At 57.1% G+C, this 24,837-nt stretch overlaps 3 protein-coding genes across 4 annotated transcripts; 1 reads left to right on the top strand and 2 right to left on the bottom strand.

Moving 5' to 3' along the window:
- Positions 1 to 11,973: 11,973 nt before the first annotated feature.
- PRDX5 (peroxiredoxin 5) lies at positions 11,974 to 14,769 on the bottom strand. The gene is made up of 6 exons (XM_079928156.1): positions 14,479 to 14,769; positions 13,246 to 13,380; positions 12,613 to 12,744; positions 12,502 to 12,540; positions 12,322 to 12,383; positions 11,974 to 12,213 (listed from the first exon to the last, which is right to left on the bottom strand). The coding sequence occupies exons 1-6, from the start codon at positions 14,662 to 14,664 to the stop codon at positions 12,108 to 12,110; spliced, it is 660 nt and encodes a 219-aa protein (XP_079784282.1). The 5' UTR covers positions 14,665 to 14,769; the 3' UTR covers positions 11,974 to 12,107.
- A 540-nt stretch (positions 14,770 to 15,309) lies between these two features.
- On the top strand, positions 15,310 to 16,264 carry TRMT112 (tRNA methyltransferase activator subunit 11-2). Its single transcript, XM_079929346.1, has 4 exons — positions 15,310 to 15,459; positions 15,556 to 15,657; positions 15,799 to 15,888; positions 15,976 to 16,264. Exons 1-4 carry the CDS (start codon positions 15,382 to 15,384, stop codon positions 16,081 to 16,083), a joined length of 378 nt encoding a protein of 125 aa, XP_079785472.1. The 5' UTR covers positions 15,310 to 15,381; the 3' UTR covers positions 16,084 to 16,264.
- ESRRA (estrogen related receptor alpha) lies at positions 16,207 to 24,222 on the bottom strand. 2 transcript variants are annotated; one of them, XM_079929344.1, is made up of 7 exons: positions 24,020 to 24,222; positions 22,201 to 22,537; positions 18,959 to 19,075; positions 18,670 to 18,798; positions 18,087 to 18,254; positions 17,720 to 17,989; positions 16,207 to 17,290 (listed from the first exon to the last, which is right to left on the bottom strand). In XM_079929344.1, exons 2-7 carry the CDS (start codon positions 22,523 to 22,525, stop codon positions 17,031 to 17,033), a joined length of 1,269 nt encoding a protein of 422 aa, XP_079785470.1. In that variant the 5' UTR covers positions 22,526 to 22,537; positions 24,020 to 24,222; the 3' UTR covers positions 16,207 to 17,030. The 2 variants fall into 2 exon arrangements, with proteins under 2 accessions (XP_079785470.1, XP_079785471.1); XM_079929345.1 differs by lacking the exon at positions 22,201 to 22,537 and having other exon boundaries at positions 24,020 to 24,148.
- Positions 24,223 to 24,837: the final 615 nt, after the last annotated feature.

The raw sequence follows: 24,837 nt of genomic DNA on the forward strand, positions 1-24,837 counted from the left end.
TTGTACCTTCCAGGGCCTCGGAAGGGGCCTTACACGGGGCATCTAGGTACCCACACCTGCATCTTCTGATTTGCCTGGCTTCCCTTTCCCCTTGATGTTTCCCAAACTTACCCAAATCACCCTCCCAACCTACGAGGCTTGGGAGGTGCCGCCTCCTCTGAACCCCGACCAGAAGTGAGTACCCCCTCCTCGGACCCCCCCCCATACTCTATATACACTGGACTGAGACAGAACGTCTAGCCCGTGGGCTAGTGACCTCACAGGCCTCAATTTCCCGTCTGTGAAAGAAGTGAGTTAGAATCCAGCCTCTGAGGGACACTGTTCAATGCAGAGACCAGCAGCACGTGTCTCATAGATAAACCACGAGGCCAGGAGGACACCCCAGTTCCCCCACTGCTCACTACTGGGCTCTGTGTGGGACATTGCTGGGTACTGAGATGTGGTAAAAAGCCACATAGTCCCTGCCCCCGTGGTATGCCCAGTACACTGGGGAGACAGCTACGCAGAAAATCACACACACACACACACCCAAAATGTAACATTGCAGCTGTACTAGGTGCATTGACAGGGAAGGGATTTGACGTCAGTGGGATGATCAGGAAAGGCATGGGGGGTGGGGTGGGGGGATGACCATGAAGCTGAGATCAGGGATAACTGGGTAAACTAGGCAAAGTGGGGAGGAAGGAAGGGCATTTCAAGCAGCCGAAGCAGAACGTGCAAGCGTTCTGTGGCAGCTGGAAGCATGGCCCGTGTAACGTTCAGAAATTATTCATGTTGCATCGATTCCCAGACACTTTGTTTCTCACATTTAAATCGCTAAAGTCAGGTTACATGGTAGAGTTGCTGGCTAGCCAGCAACAGTCCTGACGTCATTGTCATTGCCTGCACGTGCCGATACTTCAGAAGCATCAAACCCTGCCGGAAGGGCGTCAGCAGCTGGGAGAAAACCCCAGAGACAAGAGCGGAGCGCTCTTAACCCCAGGCCCCAAAGAGTGGGAGCTCCCGGGGGAGAGGAGCCGGACTTGTCAGCAACACTCCCAAAGCAGAAATCAGAGTCGGCTTGCGCTGCGGTCCTGCAAAGTTGGCTTGGGACTCTGATGGCTGCCGGTGGTTTCCGGTTGTCTTATGAATTTCGGAGGGGAGCACCGAACTCTTGATGCCTCACAGGAGTGGGTGGCAGGGAAATACAGACATCGCGCCTCTGTCGGATTCCAAATGTGAAGGAGTTTTCTGAACAGCGTAAACTATTTCTTTTGCTTATATTTTCCTTTTTATGTGTGCATCAGAATTATGTATGATAAGAATCTATGTCTAAGTCAAAAAGAGCTCCTTCGGGGGCTTCCCTGGTGGCGCAGTGGTTGAGAGTCCACCTGCCGATGCAGGGGACACGGGTTCGTGCCCCAGTCCGGGAAGATCCCACATGCCGCGGAGCTGCTGGGCCCGTGAGCCATGGCTGCTGAGCCTGCGCGTCCAGAGCCTGTGCTCTGCAACGGGAGAGGCCACAACAGTGAAAGGCCCACGTACCGCAAAAAAAAAAAAGAGCTCCTTCGGGAAGTAGAAAATAAAGAGTCTAGTGATGAAAGAGCCTTGGGACATAGTTAACTGGCAGCATTCTTCTTTTAGTGGCATTTTCTTTAGCGGCGTCTTTTACAATCGTTGACATCTTAGATTTGCTGCAAGATGGGGCAATATTGCAAACCCAGGCTTATCATGAGCCAGTCCTGGTTACCAACACTTTACACTTACTAACTTATTTGCACAGGACTAGTTTATGAAATAAGGACTATGGGTTATCTGCAATTTATAGAGAAGGAAACCGAGACTCAGAGAGGTTAAGAACTTGCCCCAAATCACACAGCTCTGAAGTGGTAGCCTGACCAGGCAACAGGAAGCTGCGCAGGGTTGTTAGCAGAAGAGCATATCCAGTTGTTTAAGCCTCCCTAGAAGCATCTGGAAATGCAGATAATCCTCTCAAAGGGTTGTTACAAGGATTCCACAAGCTGGTGCCCGGCTGAAGCATTCATGAAATGGTCCCTAGTGTGGTCCCAAATTTTAGACACCAGACACCAGTTTATTATCTTTAGTATTAATAATATCAAGGGTCCATCCAGATTGGACTCTGAGAATCTTACACCTATTTCCATCCCCCCCTACCTCGGGATTCCAGCCCAGGAAGTACTCCGGAGAACCCACTCTGGGTTAGCGAAGAGTGGTGACAGGGCCTCACCTCCCAGCAGCCAGGGGCCCCTGCCTTGCTCCGTGGCTTCCGAGTCACACCCTTCCTCCAGCCTCCTCGGAGGCCTGGGCCGTGTCGCCCCATTGCTCTTGCTGATTGCTCTCACATTCGTCACTCCAGACATGCCCGGCTGCACCTCAGTCTCTCAATCTGGTTCTATGAGTTGGTTCAGCTGAGTCAGGCAGAGGGAGGCTCGGGGGGCGGGCGGGGGGAGGAGGCTGGGGAGGGGCTCCCTCATCAGCTGACCCCAAGATGTTGGGATTTCGAGGCTCAATTAACTATTGAGGGATGTTCCTCAGGGGCTGGCAGTGGTCCCTATCCCTAGGCTAGATTTTTTCCTTTAAAAAATTGTTCAGGGGCTTCCCTGGTGGTGCAGTGGTTGAGAGTCCGCCTGCCGATGCAGGGGACACAGGTTCGTGCCCCAGTCTGGGAGGATCCCGCATGCCATGAAGCGGCTGGGCCCGTGAGCCATGGCCGCTGAGCCTGTGCGTCCGGAGCCTGTGCTCCACAACGGGAGAGGCCACAACAGTGAGAGGCCCGCGTACCGCAAAAAAAAAAAAAATTGTTCAGGGACTTCCCTGGTGGCACAATGGTTAAGAAAACGCCTGCCAATGCAGAGGACACGGGTCCGAGCCCTGGTCTGCACATGCTGCAGAGCAGTTAAGCCTGTGCACCACAACTACTGAGCCCACCTGCTGCAACTACTGAAGCCCAAACACCTAGAGCCCGTGCTCTGCAACAAGAGAAGCCACCGCAAAGAGGAAGCCCACTCACAGCAATGAAGACCCAACACAGCCAAAAATAAATAAATAAATTTATTTCAAAAAAATTGTTCAGATGCATGATCAAAAATGTCGAGAGAGAGTCCGCCTGCCGATGCAGCGGACAGGGGTTCATGCCCCGGTCCAGGAAGATCCCACATGCCGCGGAGCAGCTGGGCCCGTGAGCCATGACTGGCTCAGCCTGCGCGTCCGGAGCCTGTGCTCCGCAACGGGAGAGGCCACAACAGTGAAAGGCCCGCGTACCGCAAAAAAAAAAAGAAAGAAAGAAAGAAAAAAATGTCAAGAGTGCCTAAGGATATAGAGAAAAAATCAAGTCTTCCCCTCTTCACTCCCAAACCCAGTCCCCAATGCCATGGCCCGTTAGCATTTTCTGTGTCCTTCCTGAGCTGCAGCTGCCCAAGTCTGTCACAAGTGGTTGCAACCACACCCACACCCACACACACACACACACACGTTACGTGTGCACCTCCACGCTTTGAGATATATTTCACAATCTGCTTCATTTCTGTTCAGAACCGTTGGCCTTGGCCTCTTGAATAGCTACATTGTATCCTACGGTGCGCTCTCCCATCGTCACTTTGTCTCTTATTGACAAAGATTTTAAACATTTGCATCTTTTGCTATCCCTACAGTGCCATAATGACTGCTCATCTCAGAGATCTTTTTCTGGAAGTTTTTAAGGTGGGGTGGGGGGTGTTGGTGCCCACTGCTGCCAACATGTGGATTCAGGAGGCAGGCAAGAGGCAGAGAAAGACAGACAGACAAATGGACAACGTCGTCAACTGCCTGCAGCCTCCTACCTCAGGGCTCAGCTTCTCCAGCTGCACAGGGTGGGAGCAGGAAGGGCTCCCACTTCCCTTCTGGTTTTGAATTCTCTAGGTAGCCCTAGTCTGACCCCAAAGACCTGGGGCAGGAGGGCTCGAAGGCTCTGGGGCTCCAGGAAGCAGAGTCCAGGGAGGCCAGGGCAGGTGGCAGCTGGGTTCAACCAGAGTCCAGGACCAACCAGGCCTGAGTCAGAGAGTGGCTTTTTCTCCCTGCGTGCGGCAGGCCCCACCTGATACCCCAGCGGCTTGGCTGGGGCCCAGCTCCCTAACCAGATGGTTCAGGGCCCCAGGCTCAAGAACTAAAACCCTAAAACAGCCTCCAGGGGTTTCTGGGCACCTGACCCTCTGGCGTTGGGTCTGAAGGACTCCCTACTCCCCACCCAAGTGTCTGAGAAGGGGTGTTTTTCCTACTTACCATTTGGGGGTGGAAATAGCCAGAGTTGGACAAGAACAGAAATGCTCAGCCCAGTAACCCAACAAGCTGCCCATGCGGGAGGAGGCGGTGGGAAACCAGAGCCAGGGAGGGGAGGGCCCAGGGCCATCTGCCGAGTGCTGGGCCAGGTGCCCAGGGCCTCAGGGTGCAGCCTGCAGGGCCTGGGCCCAGCTCTGAAGAGAGCCCGGTGCGGCCCAGCCGCCACTACCTGACACTGGGCCAGCTCTCCCTTTCTGCTCTCCCCAGGGCTCCCCGACGCTCCCGGGGGCCCTGCCTCGCCCCGAGCCTCTCACCGAGCCTGGCACCCTGGCACCAATCCTTCTCCTGGTGGCCTCCACCCAGTGCCCAAGGAGGTGTTCGGAAACACTGACTGACTCATGACCCTTCTGTGCTTAAAACCCTCCAGTGGAGGGACTTCCCTGGCGGTCCAGTGGTTAAGACTCCGCACCTCCAATTCAGGCGGCGCGGGTTAGAGCCCTGGTGGGGCAGCTAAGATCCCACATGCCTCGCGGTGTGGCCAAAAACAAAATCCCTCCAGTGGCTTCCCCCTATACTATGAATCAAGTTCCAGCCTCTCACCATGACCTCCCAGGCCCCGCAGAGCGGCCCAGGCTCGCCACCTGACCCTTGCCCCCCACACACACCTCCCAGCCTCACACCCGCTCCAGCTTCCTCAGTCTCTCTTCTGCCCTCAGCACCTCAACATTTGCTGTTCCCCAGCCTGGAACACCCTCTCCAACCCACACACGTGCACAACCCCCTCCCCCATCTAGCTCCATCTCCCCCTACTGGTGCGCCTAATGGCCTCTTTCTCAGAAAAGATTTTCCCTTTTTTTTTTTTAATAAACCTGTAGATTACTTACAGTTTTGTTTTGTTTTTAATTTTATCTATTTATTTTTGGCTGTGTTGGGTCTTCGTCGCGGTGCGCGGGCTTCTCATTGCGGTGGCTTCTCTTGTTGCGGAGCACGGGCTTTAGACGCACGGGCTTCAGTACTTGCAGCATGCAGGCTCTGTAGATGTGGCTCGCGGGCTCTAGAGCGCAAGCTCAGTAGTTGTGGCGCACAGGCTTAACTGCTCCGCAGCATGTGGGATCTTCCCAGACCAGGGATCGAACCCGTGTCTGTTGCATGGCAGGCGGATTCTTAACCACTGTGCCACCAGGGAAGTCCGAGATCTTCCCTTTCTAAAGGAGACCCCAGTCCTTCTCCCCTCTTAGTCTTAAGCCACTCTGCATCTTCCCTTGTTCGCTTCATCTGCTCCCCACTAGAGTGGAAGCTCTGTGAGGGCAGGGATGCCATGGAGTCGTCCAGGGCTGCGGTCTGGGCCAAGGAAACCATGAGAGTGACACCGACACCGTGTGCTGACCACTTGCCCGTGCCAGCTCTGTCCTTCACATATGTTAATCACTCAATCCCCTCTACAGCCATAAAATACAGGTACAATTATTACCATCTCCCTTTTATGATGAAGAAACTGAACACAGAGAGGCTGTCACTTGCTTCAGGCCACACAGCCAGGAAGTGCTGGAGTGCAGTGGCAGCTGAACTAATGGTTTTGAACAGATGAATTCCTACTTCAGAGAATTCCCTGGTGGTCCAGTGGTTAGGACTCTGCACTCGCATTGCCAAGGGCCCGGGTTTGATCCCTGGTTAGGAAACTAAAATTCCACAAGCCGCGTGGTGCAGCAAAAAAACAAAAAAAAAGAATTCCTATTTCAGAGATGAGTAAAGTGAGGCTCAGAGGGGTATGAGGGTAAACCTAAGTCCTCTCTCTGAGAGCTGCATCTCCTCCCGCGGTCCCCACTGCCTTTTTGCTGCCTGCTGGGAGGGTAAGGCTGGAGCCCAGAGCCCAGTTAGCAAGCATGGGGAGACCCAGTGCCAAGCCCTGAGGTTGCTAGCCTCCCTCATAATTAAAGACACACACATCAAAGACAGCTCTGAGGTACCATTAAAAATCCATTAAGCGGGGCTTTCCTGGTGGCGCGGTGGTTGAGAGTCCGCCTGCCAATGCAGGGGACACGGGTTCGTGCCCCGGTCCGGGAAGATCCCACATGCCGCGGAGCGGCTGGGCCCGTGAGCCATGGCCGCTGAGCCTGCAGCGTCCGGAGCCTGTGCTCCGCAATGGGAGAGGCCACAACAGTGAGAGACCCGCGTACCGCAAAAAAAAAAAATCCATTAAGCAAGCAAAAAGTAAATCCAGAAGGTAAAACTCGGGTTGGCTCACTGAGGGGAAAGGGGGAGAGGAGCACATGCATATATCCCTGATGGTCCTTAAAACGGCCTCAGGGTTTTCAGACACCAGTAAAACCACCAGCGCCCTTTGACCCAAGCACTCTCAGCATTTGGGAACACGCCCTGAGGAGGAAGCCCAAGAGGAAACAAAATCAGAAATGTGTCTGAAGCTGCCCGTAGCCAAATCGTGGACAAACCCAGATGTCCACCAGGAGAAGCCAATCGTGCCGTGGCTTGTGGACAAAATCCTCTCTCTGCCCTCATCTGGGCTGCTCAGTCCACTCTCTCATCTGCCTCGCCTTTAGCCTTTACACAGGCTGTTCCCGCCACCTGGAGCACACTTTCCACCTCTGCTCACCTGGCTATCACCTATTCATTTCTCGGCCGCAGCCAGAAGTCCTTTTCTCCCTTCCTTTCCCCCATGGGAGGGTGGGGTAGTGGGCAGGGTACTTCTTCTGTGATACCCCAAATGACCAACCTGTGCTTCCTCTTCACATCTTCACCACGCTGATTGTAAGCACTCATGCGGCGTCTGGCGCCCCCACTAGCCTGGGAGCGCATGGAGGTGGGACCAGAGCTGCGCTGGCGCTGCCCTGGCTGGGAGACCCGTGGCGCCCGCAGGGCCCGTGCCCAGCGTATTCACTGCTGTGTCCCAGAGCCCCGCACGTGCCTGGCGCAGAGATGACTCTCAGGAAACAGCCGCGGGATGCAAGATACTGATGTGACTGTGGGAAGCGGAGCCCCCGGAAGTCCGAATGAGTCTTCACAAGCACACGGGGCACGCACACACGCATCGCAGTGCCGGGCGAGACCAGCAACAGCCTCCTCTTGGCAGAAGTCACTGAGATTAAAAATCCACCTGAGGGACGCCCCTGGCGGTCCAGCGGTCAAGACTGCGCGCGCTTCCACTGCAGGGGGCCCAGGTTCCATCCCTGGTCGGGGAACTAAGATCCCGCCCGCCCCTTGGTGCAGCCCAAAAAAAAAAAAAATCCATCTTAGTAGTGGCGATGGCTGCACAACTTGGTGAATAGACTAAAAACCAGTGACTTGGGCTTCCCTGGTGGCGCAGCGGTTGAGAGTCCGCCTGCCGATACAGGGGACAGGGGTTCATGCCCCGGTCCGGGAAGATTCCACATGCCACGGAGCGGCTGGGCCCGTGAGCCATGACCGCTGAGCCTGCGCGTCTGGAGCCTGTGCTCCGCAACGGGAGAGGCCACAACAGTGAGAGGCCCGCGTACTGAAAAAAAAACAAAAACAAAAAAAAAACACTGACTTGTTCACTTTTATTTATTTATTTAAATTTATTTATTTTATTTATTTTTCTACTGCGTTGAGTCTTCGTTGCTGCGCGGGGGCTTCCTCTCGTTGCAGCGAGCGGGGGCTAGTTTTCATTGCCTTCAGTAGTTGTGGCTCGCAGCCTCTAGAGCGCAGGCTCAGTAGTTGTGGCACATGGGCTTAACTGCTCCGCGGCCTGTGGGAGCTTCCCGGACCAGGGCTCAAACCCGTGTCCCCTGCATTGGCAGGTGGATTCTTAACCACTGCGCCACCAGGGAAGTGTCAGCAAGTCTAGTTCTAATTAAGAACCGCTATAGTCAAGTTTATGCTGGAACAATGGGAACCAATATCCAAGAAGCTGGAGAGAAGATAGCTTTCTGTCTCCCTCTCTGCACTTTTTACTCCTTCCCAAAACACATGTTGAATATTTCCCACATTCCCTACCCTGAGCAGGGCACCTTACCTGTGTTAAGAAAAAAATATGATTCCCAGCTCAAGCAGGCAGAGTTGGTGCAAATATTAACATAACAGATCAATACGCATGTTTATTAGCACCAAAAATCTGTGCCTTCACACAGACGCTACCCAAACTTCTCTAGAAGTTATACAAATACATGTATGTACACACACACGCGCGCGCGTGCGCACGCACGCGCACACACACACACACACACACACACACTTTCTCTGCTGTCACTCCTCTATGCCTGTGCAGCCAAACCCAAACCAAGACCAGCAGGGTGTGTCCTCCTGGGGCCAGTAGCCTCCAGGGCTCCCAATCATGGTGCCTGCATGGCTGAGCCCAAGCCTAGTCTAGGCCAGAAATGCTGGGACCCCTTCCAGCCCTCTCGTGCTCTCAGAAGCCCGGGTTTGATTCTCTAGGAGATGACAAAGATTCCCCTGGAGATGTCTTCCCAGCTCCGTCTGGTGAGGCTTTGGGTGCCGGACAACATAAGGAGATCCTGGGAGCCTAGAGACATTGGACGATAAGAGAATCACTAGCCCCATTATACTGATGTGGAAACTGAGGCCCAGAGGGGCACAGAACGGGAATCATCAAGGACAGGCCTGGGATTTGGCCTCTCTCCTAACTCCTAGCTCTTTCCCTGCCAACAAGAAGGCTGCATGGTGGAGAGCGGGGGTTCTTTTTCTTTTTTATTCCAGCCGTGTATTGGGCACTTACTGAGTGCTGGGCACTGCGCCAAACGCTTTACGTAAACTGTCTCATGCATTCCCCACAATGACCCTATGAGGTGAGTTGGATTATTCTCACTCTAAAGATGAGGGAAGCGGGGTCAAGGAAAACCAAATAGCCCGCCCAAGGTCCCCAGCTCCCTAGTAGCAGGCTGGGACTCACAGTCTGGTGGTCTGAGCCCGAGGCCTGGCAACCCCGCTCTGCTATGATGCGTCCCAGGTCAGGGACGGGGCTCACCTGGAATTCTGGTAGGACTTTGGGAGTTCCTTGAAACTTTTAAAGAGCATGTAGGTGTCCATGTGTGTGCACACGTATTCAAACATGCATTTTCTAAGGAAAGGGGCATTGCTCTTAGCAATACTTCAAAAGAATTTCTGACCCAGAAAAAGCTCAGAATCGCTGATACTGAGCAAAATCCTTGACCTTCTAGGTAGAAGTTGCTGTGGCCTTGGGCAGGTCAGGACATGCCGGGGAGTTTTACTTGCAGATGTGTCGGGTGAATGTTTGAGGGTTGGTTGATTGATTCTAATGTTGGTCTTTAGGCCACCAACAGCCCAGGCAGGTCACGTACAGTGCTCTGTCACGTGTAGCCTCAGGCCTCCAGAACCTGCTGGTCTAGGCCACCGTGGCCTGGCCTGCCCTTATCTATAGGCCTGAAATCTGACCTGTCCGCCCTGCAGGTGGAGATCTGCCAGATGCTCTTACCATGAGATGGTTGATCTCGGCCACTCCAGCACCTGGAGCAGCTCACAGGACACCCACCACACCAGAGCTGAGCCACACGGCCAGCATCCAGGGCCACTGAGGCCAAAGGCCCGCCTCCACCCACACCGAGCTCCCATCATGCCGTCCGAAGGGGCCACCCCGGCCCTGGAAGCCCCTCATAGTGGCAACAGGACCCTGGAGGGGACACTTCCTCTCAGAGGCCTCACTGGACTTCAGCCAGCCCAGACATGAGGCCAGGAGTGGAGGAACAGAGGCAGCTGAGTGGCATGCATGGAGACTGGGCTTGTCCTGAGAGTGGGGAGCTGCCAGAGTGGCACAAGGTCTGCTGGGAAGAGGAATAAGGGTGCCAGCCCACAGGGGGCCCGCTTGACCTGCCATCTACACCAGCAGACACCCAGCTGCTGACTCTCATGCTCCCTCCACCTGGGTCCCAGGGGTTCCAAACCACTCCCTGGTGTGCGCACAGGTGACCACGGAGGAAACTACATACGCCTCAGTTTCCTCATTTGTATGATGCGAAGACTGAGAGATGGTGTCCGGGAAAGAAAGGGCCTTCCCACCGTCCGGTCCAGGACAGCACTGTGACCCAGGGCTTGGCAGGGACAGGTTACAAGGGCTTGGGAAGCTGGAGGGGTGGTCAGCCCCCTGCCCCACCCCAGCTCAGGAGCCCTGAGGGGTGACAGACTGTGGGAGAGAACCGAAGGGACAAAGGTCAGTGGGCCAGCCATCTCAGGCAGGCTGAGCACCTGGGACCCCTGCAGGGAGGCTGGCCCCCTGCTGAGGGCCCACCCACAGGGACACCACCCCTTAGACCTCCGGCCGAGTGGTCCCCTGGACTCACCCTTCCCTCCAACACCCACAGGTCCCCCCGTCCCAGCACCCACCTCCCGGACATCACTCGGTCATCAATCCTGCCCCGCACTGGCCTCTCCCCTGCTCGCCCCGCTCCAGCTCTACGTCCACACGGGAGCCCAGGTAGGAATCTGACCTGTCGCTGCCCTGCAGGCATCCTTCACTGGCCTGAGGGGCCCGCAGGGTGAAAGGTAAGCAGCTTACAGGGCTGCCCTCCCAGCATCCTCTCATTCAGCTGCCCCAGCGCTGCAGCACCTTGGGGCTGTTCCACTCTCCATACCTATGGTCACATTGCTCCCTCCATCTGGAGCACTGGTCCCACCGCCTCAAGGGCTGTGTCCTGCAAGAGGCCTTTCCTTGACCACCTCTGAGACCTCTCAGCCTGCCCTAGGCAGCTCTGCACCTGCCCTGAGCCTCCACAGATGGCCGGGCAGGGCAGGGAGGGCCCCTCGGAGCCTGGTGCTCACAGGGCACATGGCAGGTCGGTGCCACACGTGAGTCAAGTTTCCAGGGGCCAAGTCCAAGTTCCTCTGGAGTGGCTGGGTGAGCCAGGCCTACCTACCTAACCTCTCTGTGCCGTAACAGCAGTAAGAGCTCACATCCCACAGGGTCGTGGCGAGGATTTGTAGTTTAACTCGAGTACCTGCCTCCCTTAGGCTGTGAGCTCCTCAACACGGCAGGTGTCTAATAATCACTGTCTGCTGCCAGACACAGGGCTTCCCAGGGACAAGAGGCAGAGGCTCAAGGGGGCAGGGCCTGCAGACAGCCATGGACCTCAGCCCCAAGCCCCGCTGGCCTCCCTGACCCCCAGCCCCTCACAGTACACCCACTGGGCAGGTCTCACGAGCATCTCCTCCCCTCTACAGCTCACCTAGACTCTGCTCCCAGGAAGCCCCCGGACTGAACCGGCACTGCCTCCACGGATGGAGCTCCTTCTGCCCATCAGATGGTCCCACGTGGCCAGGGGCCCTTCTTGGGATCTGGGTGCTCCCAGAAGGGGTTCAGCAGAATCTGAAAGAATGGTGGGGCTGAGGTTTGGCCCAGGTGTCGGGGGGGCCTTGGGACAAAGTTTCTACCCTGAGGTCTACAGTCAAAATGAGATCATCCATCACCCAGGTATCGGATGCAAAAGGTCACGGGCCCTAGGCAAGCCCAGGTCTGCCCAGGGCCTTCCCAGGTGAGCTCCCCCTGCACGACTGCTCCTTCCCTCACTCTTCAGACCACTGGCCCTTTCTCAGCTTGCAGATGGAGGCTTCATAACACCTCGTTCAAAGGACTTTCTCTACCTCCTAAGTTAAATCAGGGTCCCCTACTAGTCCCCCCTTCAGCACCTGCCCACTACCCTCACAGCTTGACTGTCAATGAGGCCTGGCCCTGAGAAAAGCAGGAATTCAAAATCAAGGAGACAGACATGAACCAGAAGTGTTTATTACAGAAATCTGGCCGAAGTTCCAACTGAGTAGCCCCAGCTGAGGCTAGGCTGGGGCCCTCTGCCCAGGGCTGGGCAGGTGAAATAGGCAAGAACAGAAGGAGTACACCTGGGACCAAGGCCTCAGAGCTGTGAGATGATGCTGGGGGCCAGACTGCAGGTGAGGCCCGTGCCATCTGGCTCCACGTTCAGGGACTTCACGATGCCATCCTCTATCACCATGGAGAACCTGCCAGAAAGAAGGGCGGGGCCAGCTGCAACAGCCTGGGCCTGGAGGCTGGGAATGGAGACAGGTGGGGTAGCAGGGGAACCGCACAGGAAACCCTCCTGCTTTTACCTCTTCAGCCGTCGATTCCCAAAGAGGGACACCAGTGAATCATCTAGTAACAAATCTGTCTCCTGAAAGGAGAAGCAAAGGAAAGGTCAGGAACTCCCAGACCTGGCTGGTCCCCACACTGGCCATGTCCCTCCAAGTCCCTGCTTCCAAGATGGAGGCCGGGGGGCCGGGTGCACTCACCTTTCCAAAGGCCCCAGTGGGGTCGGCCAGGAGCCGAACCTAAGGAGAAAGTAAGGTCACAAGAAAAATCTCCTGCTTGGCCCCTGATACCCCGCAGGACCCACACCTCACCTTGCCTTCTGTGTTGTGCGCTCGCCCCCACTCTTCAGTCACAAAGACATCATTAACGCTCAGACATGCCACCACCTCGATCCCCTTGGCCTTCAGGGTGCCAGCCTGCTCCACGTACCCTGGCAGGTGGGTCTGGGGAGGGGAAACAAAGATTCAGAAGATGGACAATTGCCTCTGCTCCTCAGCCTACCCTTCATCTCTAGGCCCTCCTCACTTCCCTACTTCAACAGCTTTGATCAGACAATGAGAACTGTGTAAGCCACAGTTCCTTTTTGCCTTGGCCACTAGGACGCTCAGATCCAAACTTAAGTGTTCCTTGGTCAAGACCATGCACTTTCCATGGGCAGGACTATGTCTCATTTACCCAAGTCCCAAGTCCCTTCCACTGTGCCTGTCACCCAGCAGGATCAATGAGAGGTGTTGGATTTCATTGCATCACCTTTTCTCCTACATTCCTGGTATCTGTTCACAGCCTCAACTTATTTTTTCAAAAACCCAATAACGGTTTTTTAACTGTCACGTCATCTACATCCTCTTGGTACAAGCTACCCCAGGACTATGTAAAGAACTAATGAACAATACAAACATGTACACAAGATCCCAACTGCTGAGCCCCAGAAGGGCAGCCCTCACCTTGGAACAGCCAGGGGTAAAGGCCCCAGGGACTCCAAAGAGCACCCCCTTCTTGCCCTTGAACAGCTCTGCCAGGTTCACCTTGTTCCCAGGATTCCCTTCAAATACCACCACCGATGGGATGGCATCTCCCACCTAGAGGGAATGACACCAAGGTAAGGTGTCGGGGGGGGGGGGCTGCAGGAGGCACCCGGATGGTGGTGCCTCCTTGGCCCTTTGTGCGGATGGTGGATGGCGGACAAAGGGCCAAGTAGCCCTGCCTGGTCCGGTGGAGCCAGGGTTGACACCCAGCGGGAAAGTCCAACCCTGTCAGAGCTTCCAGAGGTCCCTTCCCAGCAACCACCTGGTTACCCCACAAGCTCCAGGTTTCAAGGTGGCCCTATTCCTCTTAAGGGCCAGTTGGTGACAACAGAAAAAGCGAGAGGCCTCTCCAGGTGTCGCAAGAGGTTGAGTAAACAACCTGAGTTACAGGAAAGGACTGGGGTAGATGGGCAGGAGGAGGTGGGGAGGAGGCCCTGACAACATGGAGGGAGGGGATCCCGGCCATGGCTGAGTGTCCCACCCTCAAGAAGAGAAAAAGGGAAGGCAGCAGAAGGTGGGAAAGTTGGGGAGTGGGGTGCAGATTCCTACATCCAGAGGGTAGAGAATAAAAGAAGGAATCTCTTGAAGGGGGAGGGATCAGTCTACCTGGGAGTGTGTGAGGGCTTCATGGGGCCAGAAAAGGTAGAGAAAAGGGGGGAAAGTCAGGGGTGAGGGGAGTGCCTCTGAGAAACCCAGCAGTTGGTTGTAGGATGCAGAAGGAGGGGGGAGATCTCAGAAGACTGTGGGGCAAAGGGGAGTCCCAAGGAGCTGGGGATGGTTCCAGAAGATGAGAAGGGTGAAAAACTCAGAAGCGTGGGAATTAGCCACGAGAGGAGTGCAATGGGGGCGGGAAGGCATGGAGGAGGGCACATGTGGGGATTGAAAAGGGTAAAGGAGATGGTTCCATAAGGTGGGAAGCCATGGTACTCAACCTCCTGAAAATGGTGAAGACTCAACACTGGTGTCCCAAGGTGGATGCGGAAGGGAGATGAGGGGAAGGCTCAAAAGCCTTGACTGTCCCAGGAGGGGGTCCGGAGGGTAAGAAAGAGGGTGACTCTCCCCCAGACAAGAGGGACGAAGGGGCTTGGGGAAATAGGCGGGGGGCGGGGGGGGGGCCGCGAAGAGGTCAGGCCTGGCTGGGCCAACGGTCACCTTGATCGGGGCCATGGCTACCGCAGCGCTTCTGAAACCTCGGACCCCGCCAAGCGTCCACTCTAGGCCTCCTTTCACGCACCCTCCGGCTCCCGCTGCTGCCGCTGCCGCACACTCAGCGACGGCCGGCCGGGAGACCGCCGAGCCCGCTCTACTGCCCAGGATGCGCAGCCACGCCAGCGGCATGCCGGGTCTCGAAACCACAATTGCCCCGCCCCTGCCTCGAGGCTAAGGTAGAAGGCTGCGCGGGACAAAGATGCTACCACGCAATCCTGCGAAAGGCGGAGCAAAAGGCGGGGCGTAGGTCGCCCCGGCCCCCTGCGCGGCGCCTCCACTGCGCACGCGCGGGCGCCGCGCGCAAGGCGGAGTCTTCGACAAGGCTCGGCTCATCTGCATTAGGGACTGGATCACTTGCGCACTTGCAAATGGGCGGAGCTTTAGGCTGCTGCGCAGCTTATTTGCATGCAAGCATAGGGTGCTGCTGTTTTGGTTGGCATAATTTACGGACTGGGGCAGTATTTCCGTTCCTTAACCGAAGGGGCGAGGAACGATGGTGTCAGGCGCCTGTGTAGGAGTAAAGCATATTTATTTTGCATTCCACGAAGGCCCCTGCATTGCAGCTGTTTTACATATTTGCGTTGTACACGACTTGTAGCAATTTGAGGTTTGTCTCAGCCAAAACCACTGGGCCTGCGCCGTAGCAATCTCCTGCCAAAACGCTTCCGGGAGCAGCGTTTGATCCCATCCGACCTCCGTTCCGGCAAGCACGGGAAGTTCTAGCAAGTTCGCCGGTTCCGCTCCTGCCAGCTGTCCAATAGGATAGAGCGGAGCAGCCCCGGAAATGACGCCAGGGGACTCCGCCCTCCTTCCGGTTCCGTCTTTGCGAGAGCGCGTAGCGTCGAGATGAAGCTGCTCACCCACAACCTGCTGAGTTCGCATGTGCGGGGGGTGGGGCCCCGTGGCTTCCCCCTGCGCCTCCAGGTACCGGCCGGGGGAGATCTCGGGCCCCTCTCCTGGGGGCAGGGGTAGGAGAACCAAGATCTGGTCCCTGCCTAACTAAATCTCTCCAACGCGCAGGCCACCGAGGTCCGCATCAGCCCTGTGGAGTTCAACCCCGACTTCGTAGCTCGTATGATACCCAAAGTGGAGTGGGCGGCGCTTCTGGAGGCTGCGGACACCGTGAGGACCCTCGTTTTCTCCCGTGCACACCTTGGGGGGGGGGGGGTGGTCTCACCGCAGTCCTTTACACCAGGCCAGGGAGCCTGGCCTCAGGGCGAGTGACGGGGATACCCAGAGATGATTTGGGTCTCTTGCCCACAGTTGCATCTGGTCGAGGTGCCCAAAGAGCCGATTCAGGGATATGAGCATGACGAGAGATTTCTGAGAAAGATGCACCACGTTCTGCTGGAGGTGAGAACCAGCCCATTACTTGCTTCCTGGCCATACACCCACACCTGGAGGCTGTCAGTGCTCAGCTCTCTTCCCCTCTTCCTGCAGGTGGATGTGTTGGAGGGCACCCTGCAATGCCCAGAGTCGGGACGTCTGTTCCCCATCAGCCGTGGGATCCCCAACATGCTGCTGAGTGATGAGGAAACTGAGACTTAAAAGCGTGCCAGGCCCGTTTTTCATTTTGTGAGCGCGTGTATCTTTGTTTACGTATATCCTGTTTGCTACTTCTATCCTGTGTATCCCCAACCCTTGGTCCAGTGACACACCAAACACACGGTGTTCTTGAGCTCGGTATTATATTTTTTTTCTCATTAAAGGTTCAAAACCAAAAGCGGTTTCTCTTTGCAGCAAATATACATTAAAATAGAGTCTCTGTACAGCCAAGGGCTCTGGGCCCTGGCTTGCCCCATGTCCCTGCGCCTCCCTGGCCAAACCCAAAAATAAATATAGTGTTATTGCTCTGCAGGGCATAGAGACAGTGCTCTCCCTACCCCGTGAGGAGGCTGGGTGGGAGCTGATGTGGGCGCCCTGGCCGCCCCAGGGGCCCAGGGGCTGGAGCCTGCTTGGAGTTATTGCTTCAAGGGGGGGGGCAGTAATGCCCAATGCAAATGATGAGGAAAGGAGCGAAGGGAGCAGGGGCCTTTGCTCTCCAAATCCCTCTCTGTTCTGGAGAGGGAGTCGGATTAAGCAGCAGCAAAAGCATCACCCACTGGGAGCCTGTGGCCTCCACTCCCTTCCCTCCCTGAGATCAGGCTTCTGCCCCCCCCCACCCCACATACACACGCACACACACACGCACACACACACGCACACACACACACGTCCCCTACAGCCCCCTATGGCTTCCGCAAGGCCCCCTACACCCTGGGGGCACGTTATGGCTTGCGAGGGGCAGCACTGTGCCCAGAGCCTGGGCATGCACGTTCCCAGCTTCTGACACCCCCTGGGGGGAGGGGAGGGCATAGGGCCTGCTCCGGCTGATGGTGTTGCCCTGGCCCTGCCAGCAGGCTGTGGCACTGCCCAGACCCCAGCTCTGCCCCCTTGGGGCTGACCCCGTGCTGGGCGGGTCCTGCCAGCACCCCCACCTGTGCCCAGCCCTCGCCTCAGTCCATCATGGCCTCAAGCATCTCCAGGAACAGCTTGTGCATGGGCACCTTGCCCTCCAGCTTCACCCCATAGAAATGGGCCAGCACTTTGCCTGCCGTCTGGCGAAGGAGCGGTAGTGTAAGCAGCAGCCTGCCTGCCCGCCTCCGCTCAGCACCCCCTCCGGGGCCTGCCCGGCCAGCTTCATACTCCAGCAGGGCCTCGTGTAGAGCTTCTCGAAGCTGCTCCACAGCCTCAGCATCTTCAATGTGCACAGAGTCTGCAAGGAAAGGTGAGAGAGCTGTTGACGTGGGCCGTCTCCAGAAAGGGCAGAACCACATCTGCCTGGGCACCGCTGGACGGGTCCCAACCAGGAGCCAGACAAGGATTTGCTGAAGCACCACCCACTGCTCCGCCCATCAGCCAAGGCCCGCCCCTTCTCCCCCAGCCATGGCCACCTCCTGTCCCCATCACCTTCTCTCTCGCTAAATGGTTCACCTTTCCACAAAAGTATGGACACCAGGGTTCAAAATCCTGCATGCAGTCCCTGGACCTGTCCTTGCCCGGCTTTGTGACTTTCAGGAAGTCACTGTTCTTTCTTCACCTAAGCTACAGTTTTCCTTGTCTGCAAAATGGGACTGTGCCACCATCAGAGTTAAAAACCAGAGGGCCTTACAAAGAGACCTGTCAGTACTTGCCCCAGACTCACCTGAATTGGCGAGGGCCAGGGCCTTCAGCAGAACGTATTCCTCGCGTTCCAGCCGCAGGGCCTGCAGTCGCCGCACCAGCTGCAACAGGGCAGCCCCCAGCTCCCCCAGGCCAGCTGCTCGAGCCCCCTCTTCATCCAGGACCAGGTCCTCGGCGAAGGCCAGCTCATCCTGCAGTGGAAGCGACCGCTGGGCCACACCCAACACCAGGACCTCCATCCACACGCTCTGCAGAACTGACATCTGGTCAGACAGCGACAGTGACGAGAAACCTGGAGGGCAGTGGGGGGCAGAGCTGGCTGAGCAAGGCACCAGAGCAGGCATGGCCCCGCCCACCCCGGGAAGCCCCACATCGCCCGGGCCCTCTACCTGGGATGCTCTTGGCCCAGCTGATGGTGACCACGATCTCTCGGTCAAAGAGGTCACAGAGGGTAGCCACGGCTGGGAGGTGTCCATCAGGGCCCGCTGGGTCGGGCATGGCATACAGCTTCTCAGGCTCAACCACCAGGAGGTGGGACACCAGTGCATTCACCGGGGCTGCAGCGACAGTTGAAAGTGGCACTCAAATTCATCACCTTGCCAGCACTTCAGGGTCAAGCATCTTCCCAGAGTCAGTCCCCCCGTGGCCTTCCTCAATAGCCACTGGCCAGCCAGGCTGACACCTCTCTCCGGGAAGGGCTACACTATCTCCCAGGGAAAGCGTCTGTTTGTGGACAGGTTCTGAGTGTCAGAAAACTCCCTGCTCCCAGCTGTACTGCTCGAGGCTTGACATAGAAAAGGATATTTTCGTAAATACTTCTTGGGGGAAATGAGTAAACGAATAGATGAAGGGAAGATTTGGGTCCCAGTGCCCAAGATGACTACTATCCCGGGTGAATGACGTCAGACAGGTCTCCCATGTCCGAGCTCCACCCCAACCCCAGAGCCCCCAAAGACCCCACTGTGCTCTCACCTGTCTTCCGAGGGCCTCCACCTACTGCCAGAGGTCCAGCAGGGAAGGGGCCTGGGAAGGGCAGCGGGTCCACCTCTGGCCGCCGCTTGTACTTCTGTCGCCCACCCCGGACACGGTCCAGACGTACCCCTTGAATTGTAGGACAGGGCTGTGTCCACGGGGCTGGGGCTGGCCTGCTCTCCAGAGCCCACCTGCCCAGCCCAGTCCGCCAGGAACTTCCCAGGCCTTGCCCAGCCCAACCCCCTGCACCCAGCCCCCACGCCTTGCCCAGGCCCCCGCCAGTGCTCACCCTCCTTGAGCATGCCCACCCGCAGGCACTTGGTGAAGCGACAGGCCTGGCAGGCCTTGCGTCTCCGCTTGGTGATCTCGCACTCGTTGGAGGCTGGACAGCTGTACTCGATGCTCCCTGCCAGGAAGAGGCAGGGCTCCAGTGGCGGCCTCCCAGGGCCCAGAGGAGGCCCAGCGGACAGGAGTCCCCTGACTCACCCCAGGTAAGCACAGGTCTGGGGAGAGCAGGAGTGCTGTGAATGGGGCAGGGAAGCCCGAGCACTGAAGGGACAGGCCACTGGGCTAGGGGCCCCGGCCTGGGCAAGGGAGGGGCTGGGGCCAGAGGAGTCGGGCTGCACCTGGCCCAAGCTTCTTGTCAAGTCACGTTTCTGGGCTGTGCTGCTCTCATCAAGGGCCACAGTGGCCTCCACATTGCTACATCAAGCGGTCAATTCTCATCCTTATGTCATTTGGCCCAATGGAGCATCTAATGCCATTGATCCCTCCTAGAAACACTTTTCTTCTTTTGCTTCTAGGAAACCACACTCCCGGCTTTCCTCCCACCTCATTGCCACCTTGTGGTTTCTGTGCATCGGCCCACGCTCCTTCCATTGAAGACCCCTCCGACCTGTCTCCACTGACTCACTCAAATGGTGAGCTCACCAAGTCATGGGCTTTCAAATCTCCGTCTCTGGCCTAGACCAGCCTGAACTCTAGACGTATCCCACTGCCTCCTCCTGCGCGCCTGGAAGACACTACAAACTTATGCAGTTCTAGATGGAGCCCCCAACCTACCCCTCCAAAACCTGCAACCCCATTTGTCCAGCTGCTCAAGCAGAAATCTAGGAGACATTTTTAATTCCTCTCTCACACCCCAAACCCAACCCACTGACAGATCCTGGTGGGCTTCACCTCCTACTATGTCCAGAAGCGCCCCTCTTCTGCCCCTGGCAACTGTTTCTACCCTTGACCAGAGTCACTGTCACCTCCCCTCCTGCTCTGTCTTTGCCTCCTTAGGTTACTGTCAACACAGAGACATCCTATTAAACCTAAGACAGGGAGTTCCCTAAGCGGTCCAGTGGTGCATTTCTCCTCACAGCCTGCTTCCTCCTACACCCTACCTGGGCTTCTTCAGCTCAAGACACCTCTTCAGGGAGGCACTCGAGTCCCAGACCCAGCCAGGTTCCCTGGCACACACCCTGCTCCTCGCCCTCCAGCAGTCACCGCAGCTGTACTGTAACAACTGTGTGCAGTTCACTGTTTTCTCTCTCTCTCCCCTCTGCTGGAATGTAAACTGCTTGAGGACAGGAGCGATCCTGCCTTAGTCCCAGCTATGCCCCCACACCGGGAACAGTGGCCAGGACAGCAGAGCACAAGTTTGTGAAGAGCAAGGATCCTGGAGGCTGCCACTTACCAATGGTGTGACCTTGCGCAAGTCCCACACCTAAGCCCTCGAACCCTCAGTTTTCCCATCTGTAAAACTGGGATGATTAAAAACTACTTCTGGGGCTTCCCTGGTGGCGCAGTGGTTGAGAGTCCGCCTGCCGATGCAGGGGACGCGGGTTCGTGCCCCGGTCCGGGAAGATCCCACATGCCGCAGAGCGGCTGGGCCCGTGAGCCTTGGCCGCTGAGCCTGCGCGTCCGGAGCCTGTGCTCCGCAACGGGAGAGGCCACAACAGTGAGAGGCCCGCGTACCGCAAAAAAAAAAAAAAAAAAAAAAAAAAAACTACTTCTGGGCTTCCCCGGTGGTGCAGTGGTTAAGAATCTGCCTGCCAATGCAGGGGACACGGGTTCAAGCCCTGGTCCAGGAAGATCCCACACGCAGCGGAGCAGCTAAGCCCGTGCGCCACAAATACTGAGCCTGGGCTCTAGAGCCCACGAGCCACAACTACTGAGCTCACACGCCACAAACGCCGAAGCCTGCGCGCCTAGAGCCCGTGCTTCGCAACAAGAGAAGCCACCGCAATGAAGAGTAGTCCCCGCTCGCCGCAACTAGAGAAAGCCCGGATGCAGCAACGAAGACCCAATGCAGCCAAAAATAAATAAATTAAATAAATAAATATAAAACTTTATAAAAAAACTACTTCTTACAAAGGTTAGTTGTGAGAACTAAATGGGAAAATCAAGGTAAGACATTTAACACGGCTCACAGCACCTAAATGCTCAATAAATGATCACTATTTATGGCTAGTGCTCGATAAATATTTGTCAACAGAGAACGAAGCATTCCAGGGTGGGTAGGAGACACCTGGACCCGGACCTGGACCTGTTGGCTCAGGTCTTCAGGGCCAGAAGGGAGCACGGAGCTTTCAGACCAGCGGGTCTCAGCCAAGTCAAAACTTGCTAGAATGTCACAATCAGTCGTGAGGCATCTGTCCAAAGTTCAATTAGTAATAAGCAGAGGCAACAGTCTGGCCTTTACGAGCTTAGCTCTGGACCTCAATCGACCCAAGTTCATATCTTGTTTCTGCCATTTTTCTACCTGTGGGACCTGAACAAAGTTTTGAAAACCTCTCTGGGCTTCAGTTATAATAGTGCTGGCACCTTAGAGATTGCTGTGTGGGTAACTGAGAGCATAAACGTAACAGGACACAGTGCCTGGCACTCAAGAAATGTTCTCAGAAAGGCTACATGTTATAACCCCCAAGTAACCAATGGTTTATATAAAAATATAAGTAAAGGGCACATCCCAAATAATGCTTATTACATCACCATCTTGCTCACTCGTATTTTGATATGCTCTCCTGAGTGAGAAAAATTCAGTGAGTACTACTGGCAGGGATGCCTAATAGTCTTTTTAAAGTTAGGTGCTGAAGTATGACGTAGCCACTCTCAGTTACCCGTAAAAACCTGCCTTGTGCTCATGCTGCTTCGGGGAAATCAGCACAAAAGGGGGCATGTTCTCTGCTGGTGAGAGGCCAGCAGCTGCTGGAAGCAAGAGTAAAGTTTAGGAGCAAGCAGAGGCTGCTTTGAATTCGTCAGAGCCGCTGTGGAAGGTGCTGGGCCTAGAGTACCCAGAAACTTAGGAGGCATCTTGAGTCCCACTCTCACACCCCGCATCCAATCCATCAACACATCCTGGTGGCTTTATTTAACGTTTAAGGGAAAGGACGTTCCTGGGAGGTAGGAGGGCCTGGGAACTCCAGGCTGCCAACCCCAAGTGGTACCACGGCAGCCTGGGGGCCTACTGCCACCCAGCAGTGCACCAACTGGGGAGCGCCAGGCCCAGAGGGCAAAGGGCACAGGAGCGGGGTGGGGGCTCACCCTGGATGGTCCTCTTGAAGAAGGCTTTGCAGGCCTCACAGGATGCCACACCATAGTGGTAGCCGGAGGCCACGTCCCCACAGACCAGGCAGAGGCGTTTGGGCAGGGAGCTGAGCACCAGCTTCCCACCACCCTGCTCGCCAGGCCCAGCCCCCTCCCCATCCTCCTCCTCCTTGTGGCCTGGGAGGCAGCGGGTGGGAGCTGGGCCAGGGGCCAGGGCCACGGGGGGCTCAGTCTCAGTCTCCGAGGAACCCTTTGGGCTGTCAGGACTGGCTGGCTCTGCCTTGATGTAGAGAGGCTCAATGCCCACCACCTGGCTGGACATGGCGCTGGTCACCTGCGGGAAGAGACCCGTCAGGTCACAGGGAGGCCCTGGGATGGGGGATGGAGACACCCTGTCACCCTGGTTGCCCAACCCCAGGCCTGGGGCCAGGCTTCCAGGCTCAGCAAGAGGGTGGGGGGGACAGAGTCCAAGGAAGGCTGCCCATGAAGAGCCACACACCCCCCCCCCCCCGCCCGCGACTGTTGCCATGGAAACAGAGTCTCCAGAGCCAGTAACTGACAGCCGGTCTCCCACTTGGGAAACTGCAGAAGGCTTGGAAACCCCCTACTCCCACCCAGGCCAAGGAATAGGGTAACCTAAGTGCCCAAGCAACCTTCAACCCCGTCTGGAATCCCCAGCCAGGAGTGAGATACCTCTCAAATTTTCTCCAGATGTTAGAGAGCTCAGTGATCTCCCCCACACCTGGGTATCCTCCATTCAAGAGAGAAACTAAACTGAGGCACACAAACCCAAGGGTAGTTGATGTGCTCACACACGCGTGCGTGTGTTTACACCCTCACACTCCCACTCACCTGGGTCCTCAGGTGTCCTCACCTGCACACACACGCTCACACACAATCACTCTCCTGGGCAGTTTCACGCTCACACATGTCCTTTCCCAAACCCCAGCACTCACTCATGCTCCCGTTTGCCTTCGCACACTCCTCCTGAAGTGCACACCCCATAACAGTCACACCCAAGGCTCATAATCACACTCTGGCTCACACACTCTTACACTCTCACCATGCCCCCACACTCTCACACACACACACACACACACACACACACACACAGGCATAGTCCCTCGTGGAAACACATTCAGAGCCTCTCACACCTGACACATCGCCACCTCCAGCCCCAGGCACACCAGCGGGCGTGGCTCCACCTCCTTGCACCCCCTCCAGCACATTCGCTCTTACACTCCTGCTGCCGCAGAGTCCTCCACCACGGGGCGCCCCGCCCCCCCCAACCTGCGCACACCTACGGGAAGTTGCCTAAAGTTGCTGCGCCTCCCCTCCCCCTCCGCCCGCGGGGGACCTCTATCAGGTTATCAGGAAGTAATGGGGGAGCGCCAAGGAGGAGGAAGTTCTCCCCTGCCAGTGCGATGACCTTTGACCCAGAGAGGAGGGTGGCCCTAGGCCCCTTCGAGCGCCCCCACGTGGTCTTCAAAGCCCCTTCCCCGACAGAAAACCCTTCCCATCTTCCAGCCCGGCCCTCCCCTGGGACTTCGGCATGCTCCAGGTGCCGGACTGAACCCTGCCCTGGGACTAGATCCGAAGCCCAAGCCCGATTCTGGTCTCAGGCCGGCGCCCTAAGACCTGGACGCCATATCCCGCCCAGACCCTGACCCTGTCTGGCTTTCGACCGGGTCCCGACCGTGACCCAGGCCGGACCCCGCCTGGAGCCCGCCCCCCGCCCGCCTCCCTGCCCCGCTCGCACATGGCCCCGGCGCACCGCCCGCCCACCCTCCAGCGGCGCTCCCCTCCGCCCCCGGACCTGGGGCCCCGGCAGGGCGGGCGGGCAGGCATGGGGGCCGAGCGGCCCGGAGCGCCGGGGTGAGCCTGGGGCCGCGGGCGGCCCCTCCTCCGCCGCCTCCTCGGGCCGCGCCGCCCCGCCGCGCCGCGTCCCCTCACTCGGCGGCGCCGCCGGCGGCTTGTAGGACACAAAAGGACATCGCGGCCGCTTCCTACTCCGCTTCCTCCAGCTGACAGCGGGGGCGGGGCTGGCCGTGCGCATGCAAAGCAGGGGGCGTGGCCCAGCGCCCTATGCTAATCAGGCAAGTGGGCCGAGCAGCGCCTGCGCTCCGGGACGTGTCAGGGCGGAGCCGGCGAAGCCAGCGGGCCGGCCTTCATGAAGGCCTCGCCCAGCCGCCGCCGAGCCGCAGCGGCGTACTTGCTTGCGTATGCGGCCGCTGAGAGGGCGTGGCCAGAGGAGACGCGGAGAGGCTACGGGAGGGGGTGGGGCCAGGAGCGTTCTTACGTAAAGAAGGAGGCGGGGTGCTCTGTGCGCAAGGGAAATGGGAGAGGTAGTTCAGCGGCCGCCTCTGAGGGTCCGGGAGATGATATACATATGTAGATTAGAGGGCGGGACCAGCGCGCGTGGGGGGGGATAGGGTGTCTGCATATGCATGAGGGGCGGAGCCTAGCACGCCCAAATTAGATAGGAGGTGCTGTCCCTTTCCCTTTTCCGCCTTCCCCCAGGATAACACAATCGGGGCACTTGGACCTCTCACCCAATATCCCCACAAAGCTGCTGAACCCGGAGTGGGAGAAGCAGACCTAATGCATGCAAGAAGTCCTGGATTTCGAGTCCCG

The sequence above is a fragment of the Stenella coeruleoalba genome (assembly GCF_951394435.1).
Source record: "Stenella coeruleoalba genome assembly, chromosome: 8".
Taxonomy (NCBI): domain Eukaryota; kingdom Metazoa; phylum Chordata; class Mammalia; order Artiodactyla; family Delphinidae; genus Stenella; species Stenella coeruleoalba.

Coding starts and splice junctions, on each gene's coding strand:
- PRDX5 (XM_079928156.1), bottom strand. CDS start 14,664: ATGCCGCTGGCGTGGCTGCGCATCCTGGGCAGTAGAGCGGGCTCGGCG. Junction 12,541..12,612: donor CGCACAACACAGAAGGCAAG/GTGAGGTGTGGG, acceptor CTTTCTCCTTAG/GTTCGGCTCCTGGCCGACCC. Junction 12,214..12,321: donor GGGAATCGACGGCTGAAGAG/GTAAAAGCAGGA, acceptor TCTTTCTGGCAG/GTTCTCCATGGTGATAGAGG.
- TRMT112 (XM_079929346.1), top strand. CDS start 15,382: ATGAAGCTGCTCACCCACAACCTGCTGAGTTCGCATGTGCGGGGGGTG. Junction 15,460..15,555: donor GCTTCCCCCTGCGCCTCCAG/GTACCGGCCGGG, acceptor TCCAACGCGCAG/GCCACCGAGGTCCGCATCAG. Junction 15,658..15,798: donor TTCTGGAGGCTGCGGACACC/GTGAGGACCCTC, acceptor TCTTGCCCACAG/TTGCATCTGGTCGAGGTGCC.
- ESRRA (XM_079929344.1), bottom strand. CDS start 22,525: ATGTCCAGCCAGGTGGTGGGCATTGAGCCTCTCTACATCAAGGCAGAG. Junction 18,255..18,669: donor TGGAGGCCCTCGGAAGACAG/GTGAGAGCACAG, acceptor CTGTCGCTGCAG/CCCCGGTGAATGCACTGGTG. Junction 17,990..18,086: donor CTGGGCCAAGAGCATCCCAG/GTAGAGGGCCCG, acceptor ACTGCCCTCCAG/GTTTCTCGTCACTGTCGCTG.